This window comes from Branchiostoma floridae, chromosome 8 (assembly GCF_000003815.2).
Source record: "Branchiostoma floridae strain S238N-H82 chromosome 8, Bfl_VNyyK, whole genome shotgun sequence".
Lineage (NCBI taxonomy): Eukaryota > Metazoa > Chordata > Leptocardii > Amphioxiformes > Branchiostomatidae > Branchiostoma > Branchiostoma floridae.
The window spans coordinates 12,171,811-12,188,231 of record NC_049986.1 but is presented as its reverse complement, the minus strand read 5'-3'; the positions used below and the strand labels follow the sequence as shown (position 1 = coordinate 12,188,231).

The following is a 16,421-nucleotide window of genomic DNA, read 5'->3' as shown; positions in this document are numbered from 1 at the left end:
CATGTATAGGTCATGCTTGCTGATATCTGAGTTTAAAAGATGATGGCAACTCATGTACGGTGTGCTGAGGTGTTGAAAAATGACGTGTAGACGGTTTTGATTCCCGGTGGATGATGGGTTTATTGAATCACATGTAAACATTGAACGTTTAATGCTATTCTGGTTCATAACACCATCACATTATCTTTATATTTGCAACATTGAGAGCTAAGAAAAGGTGAATCAATTTTTGTATGATACTTAAGTTGACAACAGTACCTTTAATATGTAAGATCGAGCAGCATCGGTGGACATCATGATCAATGTTGATAAATTTGAAGCATTGGTTTATGAGAGGATGATATGATTATTGTATCTTGTCAAATAACGATTTGTATGCGTTTGCAATTTGTTGATCAAATCCTTGATCAAAACAAACATCAATATTCAAATATGTCCCAGATTCCTAACAATCCTAATCATACGTGTATAATTTACCCTTATCATTAACAATACTAACTACTAGTATAAAGCATTTCAAATTTTCAAAGTATTTGGGAATGGAAATAAAACAAATACAGTGAAAAGTTACTGGGGCTGTAACCACTCATGGTGTCTACGTTGGCGTACATTGTATGCCTATTTCTGTTCCCACTATATATCTCCGTTGTGTTACGCCCAGTTCTGGCCCCGCCATCTCCGCTGTGTTTATCTCTCCTCGGTCGCGGCAGGACTGCCCATGGCCGCCGCCTCTGTCGCCGGTACTGCGGCGTCGTCAGCTTGGTCGGGCATCGCAGTGTTGGAGGCCTGAGGTGATATAAAACATACATGTACTACTATTTCATGCACATAAAATAGTCCATGTAAAAAGTACCTAGGTACATCAACAATCGGAGAGAAATAAGGACTAGAAAGACAGTTTTCTATGTTGTATATGCAACTCACTGGTAGGAATTTGGGACATTTATTCCCAAAATCGGGGAAAACAAATGATAGCATGCTCTGGACCTCTTGAAATATAGAAATAGAAAGAGAAAAGGGTATGGTTAACCACAATTACTGAAACGTTATGTATAGTTACATGGACGTACTTCAGATAGTGCTGTGGACATCTCCTGTCCTTTCTCGTCCTCCGTCTTCTCTTCGGCCTGACCTTCCGTCGGCATCTCCGTGTCTTCTTCATCGGGCGCTTCACTTCCAGACTCCGCGCGCTTTCAAACAACATGTCATACAAAAGTTACTACCTGTGTTTGAAGTCATATATATTTGGTTGGAAGACAAAACGTGGACCTGCAACTCTGAGAGTCCCTCAACATGACAAATCAGCAAATTTGGAACTGTGGAACTCTCTCTATGGAACTCTCGACGACAACTGTTTTCCTCCTGTCTACAACTTATCAGCCTTCAAAACAAATATTAATGTCCACCTGTATCTCCGTGCACACTTATTTCCAACTTCCTAGCTCATTGCCTTGAAGTGGTCTCGTTACCTTGCTTTGACCAATCTCGTTAAAAAATCGTTCGTGCAATATGGTTCCTGTGCTCCCTGGAAGCATACTAGTATTCCATATTAATGGATATATCATACAATTATTGCAATAAAAATTTTGCTGTTCCTGTTTTTTCCCCAATTTGTCTCACCACGGAAACCTTGCGTGGCCTATCCAATTGCTTGTGCATCGCACATCCGGATGTATGAAACTGGCGTTTCTGGAATTAGTACTATTCGGTAACTTCTTTCTCTTACATATAATGACATAACGTTATATTTGTGTAGCTATAACTTTGGATCAATACCCATTACCTCATGTTTTGGGCTAAAACCCTACCTTCTTCCAGTAGGCAATGTACCATGGCTCGTCACTTGCGTCGAACGGATAAGTTTCCCGGAAGAAGTAACCATAACCCTGTTTCCAAGGAAGAGAAGATGACATATCATCAATGTAATCCTCTATTGCTTCGCTTCATTTGGTCTCATATATGCCATTCCATCTAGCTGTATCAAAGGCATTAGAGTTACATTGGGGATGGTTACAGCTATGGATATACATGTATGCTTCTCTTGAAGCTGGTGTGTTACGCCAAACGGCGGTTATACCGGCTATATAGATACAGATACAGATACAGTCGCAATGAGCATGGTAAGCGTGGTAAAGGCAAGCTATTTCTTATCTAGTAGTTGCATGGATAAAATTGTGCATCTAGCAACATATTGAATCGAGGTTTAGAATTATTGAATAGACGGTGAATAAAAGATTTAAAAAGCATATCTTACCCCACGAAAGGACAGATCTTTTTCCTCAAGGGTTTCTGCCAGTTTCCGGAATTCGGTGCCCCATTCCACTACATCGTTTGTATCTGGTAGAGTAGTAGCGAACCCGAGACCGGGCAGTCCGGTAGCATTAAAGATCATCACCTGGATTCAAAATAAAGAAATACGCCTGCATGATGAATAAAATACGTTATGCCCAAAGAGTGTTGTTAACCATACCTTGTTCCATCGCTATCAAAAGTGAAAATATATGACAATTCTGCTACGTGATGCATCATAATCATGACGACGACTTGTGCCTGAACACTACTGTCTGGAGCTGTTGATCTATGGGTATGGAGCCCCTAGTCAAGTGGGCATCTCAAAATGTGAAAAGCATTCTCAAAGTGGCGCAAAACGAAGAAGAAGCAATTTTTTTCGGCAATTGACAAAATAGCACAAAGGGAAGAACATCCCTTTTTCACAGCAAATCTCTTTTAGATTATTGTTTCATCATTGCACATTGGCAACTGATATCAATTTTACTACTTTTTGGTAGTTTTGAACATCAGAAGGAAAAAGACATAAGTAAGATGCCTCTGCCTTCCCTAGTCAAAGACAATGCTAGTTAGAAAACTAACCCGTTCGTTGGTAGGCTTTGGTGTCTTCTCATAGAATTCCTCTGGAATGGCTGAGCAGCTCCTCAGTCCGTATGGGCAGCCTTCAATTTTTTTTCCAGTCTGAGAAATAATTTGACAAATTCGTGACATTCATACTTGTGCTAGACAGGTCAAGGTACAAACAGGCCTAATAAATACACAACTGTGTTTTACTTTTGACAAAAATTTAAACAGCATACACACAACTAAAGTTCAATTAGCTTGGGGAAGCTTTCGAGACGAACTCTGTCTCTTTGTGTCAACTGTGTTATACATATATAGGCACGTGGCCTCCCAAAAAAACGTACGGACAAAAAGCACTTACGACGGGTTACAAGTGCCCTTAGCTTAAAGCAGAGAAATTTCTCAACAGAGTGCAGAGGTTTTTGTCGATTGACTTCAAACAAGAAGAAACCCAACCTCGATATTTTTTGCACATGTTTGAGAAAGAACTCCGAAATAAAGAGGAACGTAGCGTGGGTTGGATAAATAAATGGTGGAAACAAACACTAACCACGTGGTAGAAAAGATGAGAAGGGCGTCCGAGATTCACATTTCCGTCATTGTTGCCGCCGAAATAATCGTGCAGAGCAACCATAGCCTTGCGAGAGTACAGGTTATTGCAGGATTCAATGTCGACACAGACGTACAGCTCTGAGGAAAACAAAGCAGGAATCATGTGTCAACTTGTGCACCATATATGTAGGTGGTGTACAGTAGAGAAGTCACTATGGTGCCAGGTGGTTGATAAGGACTCACTTTGGACGGACCTTTGTCTATCCTGCAGCTCTTTACGGTATGTTCAATATAAATTGATTGTCCATTTCAAGTTTTTCAGGACATATCAATACATATACAGTTCTTGTAATTAACATGGTGTCTTGTGCCATCTACCGACGTACTATGTCACTGCACCTTCTCTGTGCCAATTCATATTTCTAAATAGCCTGGGAATGTGTCCTTGCATGTGTGACTTAGTTACTGGTGCTATTAACCATTTCATCTGGTATGATCGAGCGGAAAACATAAAAGTAACTCACTGGGAATCATTTGGATTTCCTGGATATTGTCGCCCATGTCCGCTACAAATCTGTGCAGTTGGGTTCCCTTTCCGGTGTCAGCAGGTCCCGCAAGATTCTCCTGCATCAATGATGAAAGTTTATTTGCAAGTCCGTGCTGGAAGGCTAATTGCACGTACAGTGGGCATTATTGTAGAAAGAGACCGGTCGAATCTACTAAACAACAAATGGATATACATGTATTTGAAAGGAATAACTCACTGTTCACCGTATAGGCAAGTTTAACAACCTCCTTGGTATAGGTAAGCTAATCCTCCCAAGTAAAAGTTGAGATAGCAACTTTTAGAAGATAAGTCCTACCAAGCCTTGGTCAAAGTCTTTGATATTCCTTTAGGAACTGTATACTTTTTTCATTACAAAATGCACAGTGTTAATGAACAACATCTATAGATCATTGAAGTCAGATCTTACCTCTTCAGCAACAACGATGCCTTTTTGCAGTTTGGGAACAAAGAGTGCATTGTGCTCAAACCCTTCATCTTCTGCAAAATACTCCATAATTCCAAAAGTCAGCTGTGGAGATGAAGAAGGCTTTGTTTTATGTCATGTTTCGTACAAAGAGGACATCATGTATGCAAATGGAATTTGACCCGAATTCCAATATTTGGACTTACGTATACCTCAAAACTAATTCTTTGCAGTGCAGTATCATTCTTTTCTTCATAGATCCCACTCACATGTACACATCTCTATACTAGTGTCTAGCATATAGAAGACATAGGAACATCTAAACACATAAGCACATCAACGGACATAATAAGGACATATTAAGAGTTATTTTGCACTAATAAAACCACAAGACTCACCTTGTCGTACTCTATACCAAACTTCTCCAGACCAGCCAATGTTTTGTTGAATCCTACCATAGTACTGATGATCTGGTCGTCGTTTAAGTCCCCGAAAGGCATGACGTAACCGTTCAGTTCTGTGGCCCCGTACATTGTGACCTGTTAAACAAGAGAACGACTGTTATGATTGAATAAACTGTTCTCTAACTAAAACATTAGACTCGTCTGTACTTTCGACTACAGTGTGATTCTCTCAGTCTTCAGATCCAGCTAACTCCGGCAATCAGACAAATACTACATTGAACTCATTTTAGACAAAAAACATAGGGTGTAGTAGACACGACTTCTTTCGTTCATCAGATCTATGACAATTCTAACTAACCATGGTTCGGGTTTTATATACAACTTTGTAGATCTATGATATATCTAGCTAAACATGGTTCCTGTTTTACGTACATCTTTACCCACGGGTGCCGGAGGATCTGCTGCGAAGCGCTTGGGAACAAAACTGCACGTCGACATTTCCTTGTTGCACCCTGGTTTCCCAATACTCGTCAAGTTGATCTGGGAAACACACAGAAGAGTCAGAGTAAACGGGTTAGCAGTCATGTCTTTAAGGAACTGTTAGTGAGGAATCGGCTGGAGTGTCTACAGGACACAGCAGAAGTTATTGTCACTGGGAAAGTCAATACCTGCAAAAGATGTAACAGCAGGGTAAGAATTGTTTGAACATGTGATCATCGTATCTCACCGTCGTTTGGACTAAAACCCCTTTGGAAGGGCACAGGCGTCAAATGATTGTCAAAATGTATGTATATGTACCACGGTCAATGTCAGCAGAGCGAAGCTATGATGACTTGCTGGAACAAGACCACAATATGTCCAAGAAAACCGGAAGTTCTGCCATAGTACCACTGTGCTACACAGACAGACACATCAAAAACAATACCTCCATTTTCAATGGAAGTAACAAATCTTTATTACTCACGTAGTGAAACAGTGGCCTTGGCATATCCATCCTTTGTTGCTGCTTGTTGTAGCCGTTGAAGTAGGACAGGAGCTTGGAGATAGCTTGCTTACTCGCTTCGCGGACACTGTTGCAGAACTTTTGGTTGGCGCAGACAGAACTGCCAGCTAAAAAGCACACACATGTACATGTTTTGTGAATATCGTAGCAGTGGATCAAGTCGGTAAATCAATGGTTTTTTGCAAAGTTTTTCATCTGCCAACGTTCCGGCGGAGTGCCTTCCACCTTCCTCATGGCAATACTGACTGTTTCTGTTTGACACTGCAGCTAGGTGAGGGGGGATACAAACTCAGTCACGTTTGGGACCGAACCCTTTCCACTTCAGTGGCACCTAGCGACAGCGCGAAGAAAAGCACTGAGGACGATATCAGACGGAATATATGGTCGACAGGTGAAAAGTATTGGTTTGAGTGCAAAGAACTTTGCTACGAAATATACATTCTCTAAATGGTAGTAGGCTACCATGCGGTATGAAAGGTACAAGCCTCAATACTTGTTGGAGTGGGACAAATGCTCAATGTGGACATGTCCAAATGTATACAGAATGTCTTCCAGCGTGTTGGTTAGGATGCGTTCGCTGTTTCTCTGTCCAATCAACTTGAGATAAACGATAAAGGTTATGAAGAATACGATATACAGATGCACTATTGAGACAAGTTATGAAACGAAGTCGTACAACCAGTAGTGAAAAAAAGATGAATTGCCACATATGCCACATATGCCACATACGTATCTCAACTTTTTCCTCGATGAAGTTCTCGAACCTCCTGACGGGTTGTCTTTCCACGCACGCATTGTCCCGGCACAGATCCTCCAGGGAAGGAAGCAGCACGTCGTTATTTACCTCACTACATGAAAAGAAGGGGGAAAGATGGTGGCATTACTGTTCACAAAGTCCAGTTAAAGTGATCTTTGTTATAGCTGATAAAGTTCTTTACACGTACAAACAAAATTTGTTTTCACCTGCCGACGTTTTGATGGACCTCCTGTCACCTTCCTTAGGGCAATACTTGACCGGTTCTACTTCGCACTGCAGGTAGATGTTGCTGCAGTGGGAAGGGTGCGGTCCCAAACGTGAATGGGTTTGTATCGCCCCTTCACCTGCGGTGCGAAGTATTGTACTGAGGGAGGTGACAGCACCCCCCCCCCCCCGGACGTCGGCAGGTCAAAACATTTGATTTGTACAAAAAAAACTTAACCTGTAATCTACCCACCAGGTGAAACTATTTACCAGCCGCCTTACCTGTGTGAGGGCGGTTCAAGGTGAAGGGGAGTAAAAAAGCTCGGCTTCTCAGGCTTACACGTCGCTTCCGGATAAGCCCAGAACATGATCTAACAAGAAAGAGAACCAAAAACATAGAGTTTAAGATTGACAGTAGTGTATTTGAAAATGATCTCTTTGCTTCATTACACTTTCAAGGTGTCCACACCGTTTCGGCATTTACCACAATAATCTGGCTGTGTGGTCTCGGTGAACAGAGAAGTTCTGAAAAGATGTTACAGTCTGTTTAAATCGTGTCTGAGATGCATGAAGAGATAGGCGTCATTAAAGGTGTTTCAGCTACTGTACTTATATTACTACAGAAATATGATTATTGTCACAATGTTAGAACCATTAGAAACTAAAAGAGAAGTCTCCAAGGCTCGATGTTTTCGGATCTGATCCTTGGATCTGATTGTATACCAGTATTTTGATCAATTGGTACCGGTTTCTAAAGCCAGCTATGGTGACTTGGTGGATAGCATGTACCTCATTGTGGCGATCAAACAGGCGGGACCCCCTGTTGTACTCGACAAAGTACAGCATGTTGGGCAGGTAACAGAGCCCGCGACTGTCCAGGTCCTCCCTCAGCGCCTTGCCCTGGCGGTAGATCTCCTCTTCATCAGCAAAGCCACCAAAGTGCCGCACGTAACCTGTTATAGGCGCGATATAGTCCCGCCGATGCACCTTCAGCTAATCATTGAAAAAAAAATCAAGGGCGAAAACAATCAGATGATTCGTTAGAATGATGGTAGGAGGTCATGATTGTTTAAGGTCTCAGTGTTTATTTTCAGAGAAGCATGATTAACAGTTTAATTGTGATGCCCACGCCCAGCGTAGTAAAATTTGAACAATAATTCCATGCCGTATCTGTATCTATATAGCCGGTATAACCGCACTTCGGCGTAAAACCTCAGCTTCGCAGGCACGAGGCGCGGCCGCAGCTGGTTATATTACACTGAACGACCTGTCACACCTAACTTTTGCACATCTATCTGCAAGCGTTGTGCTTGGTGATAACAAATTCCACTCCACGGTAGTTCTGGGAAAGTACGAGTTTTTGAACACATCGATCCTAGGTTGGTAACTCTGGTACTTGAAGTCATGACAGTTTCTTGTTCTTTTTTGAGCTGGTATTTGATACACATCAGTCGATGGCGGTATGCTAGCATACTGATTATGTTCTAGTTCACTCTTACATGTATGTGCTAACAAAACAAATGACTCTACTCTACTCTGCCGCAAAGTCCGAATATGAGGTCTGTATGGACTTCTTAGCATCTACCAGTCTCAACAGGTCTTTGGAAAAATAATTAACTCGGCACAAAAAGTTTGGAATATTAACTTCGAAATGATTTCTATATCGTAAAGCTACTTACGTCCATCACGATATCCTTGTCGTAAGGTTCTTGTCCCAAAAAGTCGGGAAGCTAGAATACAAGGAATACATATCTTGCGAATGAGATTTCCAGAACAAACTAAAAAGACACATGCACGCAATCACTCACTCACTCACGCACGCACGCACGCACACACACGCGCGCGCGCGCGCGCACACACACACACACACACGCACACACGCACGCACACGTACATACACACACACACACACACACACATGCACGCACACACACACACACACAAACACACACACACACATACAAATACAAACATAGACCAACAAACACTAAATGAATGAATGAACAGATCATAACTTTATCAAGGCTTTAGGAGCCAAATGAAACCTTTTCTGATGCAAGCACGTCTTCCGGGACGGGAATGGCTTGCACGAAAACTTTGTTGCATTCGTCCTCTCCTGGCTGTTTCTGGTATATCCGTCCCATTGCCGTGTCAAAAAGTCGGAAAGGCTTCCCCTTCACGAGACCAGAAGCTGTGGAAAGTAATGGGCAGCATTATCAGATATTGGGTACAAAAATAATGCAAGTTGTGCACAGCTCACAACAATGACGTGAGTTTTCCCCATACACACGCCTAACATTTGATACTTCTTTCCTTAAAACGTACACATCACACATATCCCAGGCGACCTACCGTTGAGTTTATCGTAGATTGCGCGCTGGGCCAGTCCTTTTGCAGCGTCAAGATGACAAGTTGGTGCGGCGGCGTACACGAGAGACCCGTGCCCGGCTGGGTACTCACGCTTCTCCAGCGGGCTATCATACTTGTGTACCACCTTGTACTCTGGACAGAGTGGACCTACATGAATCAACAGCAAACAAACAAAGCATACACTATCAACAGACTGAAGATGTCATACCTCCGTGAAATATTTTAAGTTGTCGTTGTGATTTTTTGTCTCATTCATTATAGTGAATTTCTTGCAAATACTGCCCGTGCATTTTGCTGTCTTCCATCGGGACTGCACCCGGCATTTGGATATTGACATTTGATTCTAAGTTTCAGAATTGTGCAGCAGTAGAACACAGTGGACTACTAAAACATTCCGCATCAACTTTGGACCCCGGCCAAACCAGACTTCCCATTTTGCAAGTCTCCAGTTACACCATATTCCGCCTAATGCCCTGCCACTCTGCAATATTCAAAATCCAATTAACTTCGAAAAAAACCCACCAGGACAAGGCACATTGGAAACAGTATGTATGTAATGGAGGTAATTGCCACATCACGGAAGATTAAATGGAACGCATGGTGATACGTTCGGTAAAAAATCATCAGGCAGACATCAGGACGGGAAACGGCGCAGTCGGACATGTTACGGTTCTCCAGCCCATGATAATAAAATCCGTTTGGGACACTTGAAAGGCAACACAAATAATATTGGAACCAGATTTTTTAATGAACATTTTTCATACCATTACAGAAGTTTTCACCAGGCTCGGCTCTTGTAAAATCGACGGCGTTACTGTCGACATTCGGGTGTTGTGCAGCAAATTTTTCCAAGTCCTTCAGGCTCAGCGACTTCAAGCAGGAAGGTACCCGCTGTTTTACACTTGTTTCGAAACCCTCCGCCTTGGAATAGACGTCAAAGGTTTGTTCGTTGAGCGCAAAAATGATCACATGGGCCATGGTCTTGCCGTCTACAGGCCTGTGAACAACAAGGAAGGAGCGACACGGCTTAACAACAGTATTGTCAGGTTTGGATGAAATCCCTATGTAGAATAGGTAGATAGAATGGATGAATGGATGGATGGACGGATGGATGGATGGATGGATGGATGGACGGATGGATGGATGGATGGATGGATGGACGGACGGACGGACGGACGGACGGATGGATGGATGGATGGACGGATGGACGGATGGACGGATGGACGGATGGATGGATGGATGGATGGATGGATGGATGGATGGATGGATGGATGGATGGATGGACGGATGAATGGATGGATGGATGGATGGATGGATGAATGGATGGATGGATGGATGGATGGATGGACGGATGAATGGATGGATGGGTGGATGGATGGATGTTACTTACGATTTTCTCTGTCCGATGTAGTAGTAGTCGTTGTCATCCCAGTAAGGTTCCCCGTCCTTCTTTAAGATTTGGAAGAGTTTCTTGGCCTCCCTTTCCGCAGAGAACCCCAAGGCAGCCCTGGTGGGAACCTTCCGCATGTATACTATACTCCTGGGCACTTTGTCGACTCTCACCTATGACAACGTTAATGTACACATTACCGTTCCTAAATAACTACATGCACACAATGTAGATAGAAGCTGGACAGAAAAAAATTGTTTATCTTTTTGTAATTCAATGTTTGAAGTAGTATGCATGGTCTTATGGTGAACAACCCTGTCTTGGGACCTAGAGGTCAAGATGTAATATTCTACTTACTTTTTATTTACGGTGCAAAACAAACCATGAGCACCTTAGCACAACAAAATGTCGACATAAATGAACAAGAACAAGTACAAGAACGCGGACAATTGCAAGAATCATGTGAATTCTATGCTAGTACCTTGCTGTCTAGTGGTTTGGGTATGTTGTCCCACAGGTCCGGGGGGAGGGGTATGGACAGGGTCACCTCGCGGAAGAGCTTGGTGGGAACGTACGTCTGGATGATATTCACTGGTAGTATGGGAATCTCCAAACCTGGGAATGGTGGTTAATAAATGGTTATCATTTGTATAACACGATTTCTTTGTAGCTCAAGTGATAGCAGCTTCAGTGTTGAGCTCCTGTTTCCAATTGGTTGGTAACTACAAGTAGTAGACTCCGGTTCAATCCTGGGTAGGGTATCTCGGTTGGGGCAGCACCGTCTTTCGGAGGGGACGTAACATTGGGGCCTTTTGTTGGAGGAAGTGCCAATAGCATGTTAGATAGGAGCTTGTGTCATTCAACTATTGAAAATGATTCATGAAAATGGTTTATACAATTTGCATAATCAATGAGAAACGTTTAGTCGTAAGGACGTCAGTTGTAAAGGTGAACATCACTTCGCGAATGCATGAGGTCGTGGAACTCTAGTTTCCTATGAGCTAGTTTTTTCAGTGGTATTACGGGTGTTATCCATTGTAGAGTTTTCATTGTGCATAAAGAAGGGTTTCGATACTATCTGTGTAACATCAGTCATTGCTGTGCTTTACTCATCTACTTGTGGAAGAAATACTTCATAATATAGTTAGATTTTCCTTTAAGTGGAAGACAGATTCAGCCTGATAGTCTTAAACGCTAGACAAGTCTTAAACGCTACCATTACTTCCCAAAGATGCCTAACCTTGGTCATTAGCGCCTCTGAAATACTTGAGGAGACTGTGGCGGGCCCGGATCTTCGCCGTTGTCAGGGAGAGATCGAACACCGTGGTGCTGACTCCGATACCACCAGGGGTTGCGACGACGTCATACTCTGGGGTGCTACATAGTACCCTGTGCAAAATAAAGACAGTGAGAGGACTTCGGAACACAGAAGTTCACAGAACGTTATGTAGAACACTCTCTACATTTGAAAACGAGCTCGAGAGAGAGAGAGAGAGGGACCCTCAATCAGCGCCCACTTATCGCTTATTGAGCTGTAGGTCTAGCATCCAGGCTAGAGACAGGTATGAGCTTAGCCTCAAAACACCGTCCCGGACCAAACATCTGCTTGGAGATTAAAGGCCAACAGCTCTAGCCAGCTGGACTCCCAGTGTGACCTGGTTAATGTTGCTATTGTTGTTGGTTTTGAGATATGCTATCATAGATCAGCGCCCACTTATCGCATATTGAGCTATGGGTCTAGCATCCAGGCTAGAGACAGGTATGAGATTTGTAGCATAGCCTCAAAACACTGTCCCAGACCAAACATCTGCTTGGAGATTAAAGGCCAACAGTTCTAGTCAGCTGGACTCCCAGGGTGACCTGGTTTATGTTGTTGTTGTTAGTTTTGAGATGTGTTATCAGCTGACCGTCAGCACAACTCAAGCCAGGCCCCAGGTCCCTCAGTGACCAGTGTTTTTGCTGACGTCCATCGTCCCTTATCTGTGACCACGTAGGGGGGAGCACATCAAACATACCAGTCACCAGCTGGTACTGGACAAAGGGATGTTTTTGTTTGTGAAGTAGCTGTAAATGTGTGTCAGTTGTTTTCTGTGGTTACTCAAGTGTTTTAGAGGTCTTCTCAGAAGTCAGAAATAGCAACTTGTTTTGAACAGGTTGTTTGAACGGTGACTTTTGAAAGATGTCGTTTTCATGTCAACAAGTCAATTTTACATAACCCCGCATATTCAAATATTTGAAATATGTTTTTGTTTGTGAAGTAGCTGTAAATGTGCCAGTTGCTTTGTATGGTTACGCTAGATCTAGTGTTTCAGAAGTCTTCTCAGAAGTCAGACATATCCGTTGTTTTCAGTAGGTTGTTTGAACGGTGATTCAAAATATGTTTTTGGTTGTGAAGTGGTTATGGTTACTGTATAGTTATTCTATAGTTTTTTAAACGTCTTAGAGGGCTTCTCAGAAGTCAAACTTATCCGTTGTTTTGAGCAGGTTGTTTGGACTGTGACTATTGAAAGATTTCGTTGTCAACAAGTCAATATTACATAACCCTGCATATTCAAATGTTATATCCACATAATAAGGATGCTTTTTTTTACCCTAGCTACCTGTACACTCTCAACATACCCCTACGAAGATGGCACAAAAACAAGAACAATCAAAGAAGGAAAAGCCAAAAGTAATACGTTACTTACTCTCGATCAGGAACATTGGTATCAGCATTGCCAATGTGGACTACCACCAACAAAATCAGAGCTACGGACTGTAACATTCCGTCCATCTAACTCGTTCGGCGCCAAGCGGAAGACTAAATTATTATCCCGACAACCCCATGACTCCGGCAACTTACGCAACCTGAGCCGCGGAAACACGACCTGATCTTTGCCACGTGTCAATCATTTCTGATCAGATATCAGACACGCCTTTATGTGTACCCTCCAAGCAGGTGTTAGGCTCCGGCTGTTTTTTTTTACTTATTTTAGTCGTTTTTATCGGGCTTTCTATTTTCTATTGTTTCTTGAAGTCCGCCAAGGTTTTGGCAATACAAGATACAAAACAAAATAGAAAGCCCGATAAAAACGACAAAAAAAAAAAAACAGCCGGAGTCTAACCTCTGCTTGGGGAGTACTTTATTTGCATTTCAGGTACCTCCCTACGACTTGAATCACGAGAGACTGTGCCTGGGAATTTGAATGAGGTTGCGGTTCACTTAAGCCAACGTCGCATTTCCAAACCAGTTTTGTAGAAACGAAAAATAGACATGTATACGTAAAAATAGACATGTAACGTTATACGTAAGATTACACAAATAATACCCACGACTATCCTCTTTACGTCTTGTGTAGTTTGGTGTCTTTTATATCATACTTTTTGTTGTCGAAAGCTGCCCGGCAGGGCCCGGCTTGGAAATGTGACGTATGCCTAATTCATTTTTAATGATAACAAGTGAGCCTTAACAAGAGATAATGTATAGTTCGCTACAGAGCTCGAGTACAGACAGAAGCTTCACAGTGACGCCGACGACTAATGACCAGTGACCAAAGCTGCCGTACGGCTGTAGATAGCGCCGGTTGAGTATACATGGGTATTAAGACCCACTCGATGCTTGTTTAATCTAATGATAAGTTTCATACTATCCCGACCTACATTGATCGTATCTTTGCACTAAATCATGTTTATCTTTACAGCATGGGAATCCACGCTACATTTCGTAACAATTTACAGCCATTGAACTGGAAAATATGATATCAGTCGCTATGATGATATCGCGTTGATATCTTTATTTTTTAAATCATAATAATGTCTTACACGTTTTTTTATTGTGTTTGTTTGAACCTTTATTGCAATCACATTAATGTCATCATTATGGATATTGAGCTAGTTCTCTGTGTGAAAAAGTATAAGACATTTGTAATGAAGTCAACAAACCAAATGAAATATTTCATTGCCAGTCGGGTCTGTTTGATATAATCCACTATCGTCTGGACAATATACAGGGTAAGTATAACTCGACAATATCCATCTCCATTCCGTAGTATGTTCACTTTGCAAGTCGAAGACGTATTGCCGGAAGGGAATTGCCAGCCTAAAAGCATCGAAATGCATGATTGTATAAGATCACCAGATAACAATGAGCTACAACCGGATGATGAGCTTGCTTTGGTGAGACGTCATGTTGGCTATGTGATTCCTCAACAAGTTCCATCGACGTTATAGTATTACCATGGGCAGCGGCTTCGGCAGGGCCTGCTCATCCCAGCAAGCGGCAGGGAGAAGAAAAAAGCTCGGTACCTTCGAGCTGCGCCGTCTGGTACTTCAGTTGACCAGAATCACGTACTTCAACGAAAATGAGGTGAGGGAGTGGTACAAACGCTTCATGAAGGACTGTCCCGATGGACTACTGAGGTGGGGAACTAGTACATCGTTATAGCGTACAGAAATACACGATATTTCGTCGGTCGTTCATGTACGTATTTGAATGGTTTGTTCAAAGAACAGAAGCTTTACAAGGATATTTATGTAGAGATCTATTTGTAGTAGATATTTTCATCGTGTTATTTCAAAACGTATGTCAAAAAATAGTGTGTTATCAGTAACAAGCATCTTGTTATCCTCTTGTATGTCTTTTTTTCATAGCGAACATCACTTCTTGCACTTTTTTACGGATACTTTCAAAATGAGTGAGCAGGAGGACAAAAACACCCTCGCTCGGCAGATCTTCCGCACATTCGATAAAGATGGCAGCGGCTCGGTAAGATGTCATTGTATGTTAACGTTATATCTCAGAGAGAATCCATGCTGATAGTAGAAATATTGCGGGTGTTTTATAATCAGTTAAACATCGATAGTCTATTGCAAATTCTTGCCCGAGTCTAATCGCATGTAACATGGGAGGGGACAAAGTGTAGAGTAATAAACTAAAGTAGAAGACGTTTGATTACACTCCTCATTTGCCAGCACATTTTGTGCAATTAGCCGGATCGTGCAACAAAGCGAAGTCATCCAGCTGGACCGCATCACCACTGGCTGGACTTTGCGGTTCCGTGCAATGAACAGAAGTGTATGTGCGGTTATCCGTCGTGTAATTAACTGGCTTCTGCTGTATGTGTCTACTCCAGTCTAAAAGATAACTTTAAATCAGCAGGGGTGCATTGTAAGTCGTCTAATCTTTCAAATTTTGGGCCTGGCTAGCTGGCTTCATCAGCCAACTAACCATCCTCAGAACTCAATTGTTACGTTTTAGGCTGCTTTTTTTTTAATTTTCATGTCCTCACCGCTTTCTTCAGGGGGTGAAATCCCACCCGTCGGCTATAATTTCTTCAAAGCCTTCAACCAATAGTAACGTTGCTATGCATTTTTTTTTCAGAAAAATTAAGAAACAGTGAACAGTGATGTTGTCTGAAATTTGGCTAGTATCAGTGCTGTCGACCACATTTCAGTGAGAACGAGCCCTAGATCAGAACATATGTGCGCTCTAATTATCTTACCATAGATAACATAACCATTCTATAAGCCCGGGCGGCGTAAAGCGTTTCTTGCAACGTTGTCTAAAATGGTTGCGTTGTTACCCTAGTACAATGCCAAACTCTCAGTATTGATCTTGAAGAAGGCGACAGTGGTCGTTGGAATTTTGATCCGTGTATTTTTAGCATTACATACTATGATGACAAAGGTGATCTTCAATGATAATTTGCTATTTTACACAGGTTGATTTTCGTGAGTTTATCATTGGACTGAGTACACTCCTGCGGGGAACCACAGTGGAGAGACTGAAGTGGGTCTTTAACATGTACGACCTGGACAGTAACGGCTCAGTAACCAAGGACGAGCTCATCCATGTCTTAAAGGTGAACTTTATTTTCACATCAGTCTGCGTTAAATTGATTCTATGAATGACATCCTCTGGCATGAAATCTTTGTGTGT

The 16,421-nt window shown here is 42.3% G+C and overlaps 2 protein-coding genes across 2 annotated transcripts in view; one reads left to right on the top strand and one right to left on the bottom strand.

Annotated features, from left to right (window-relative positions):
- Positions 1-104: 104 nt before the first annotated feature.
- Positions 105-13,382, bottom strand: LOC118420919. Its single transcript, XM_035827994.1, has 22 exons — positions 13,192-13,382; positions 11,745-11,893; positions 10,986-11,119; positions 10,505-10,677; positions 9,879-10,111; positions 9,097-9,261; positions 8,790-8,935; positions 8,424-8,474; positions 7,534-7,737; positions 7,027-7,115; positions 6,513-6,631; positions 5,745-5,890; positions 5,213-5,320; positions 4,775-4,915; positions 4,380-4,481; positions 3,930-4,029; positions 3,404-3,543; positions 2,872-2,970; positions 2,255-2,395; positions 1,809-1,886; positions 1,071-1,190; positions 105-786 (listed from the first exon to the last, which is right to left on the bottom strand). The coding sequence occupies exons 1-22, from the start codon at positions 13,275-13,277 to the stop codon at positions 688-690; spliced, it is 2,823 nt and encodes a 940-aa protein (XP_035683887.1). The 5' UTR covers positions 13,278-13,382; the 3' UTR covers positions 105-687.
- A 1,290-nt stretch (positions 13,383-14,672) lies between these two features.
- LOC118421755 (neurocalcin-delta B-like) overlaps positions 14,673-16,421 on the top strand; it is a 3,177-nt gene continuing 1,428 nt past the window's right edge. The window contains exons 1-3 of the mRNA XM_035829256.1: positions 14,673-14,849; positions 15,134-15,248; positions 16,204-16,344. Of these exons, the coding sequence (XP_035685149.1) occupies positions 14,845-14,849; positions 15,134-15,248; positions 16,204-16,344 (261 nt within the window). The 5' untranslated portion in view covers positions 14,673-14,844. The remainder of the gene's footprint in view (positions 14,850-15,133; positions 15,249-16,203; positions 16,345-16,421) is intronic.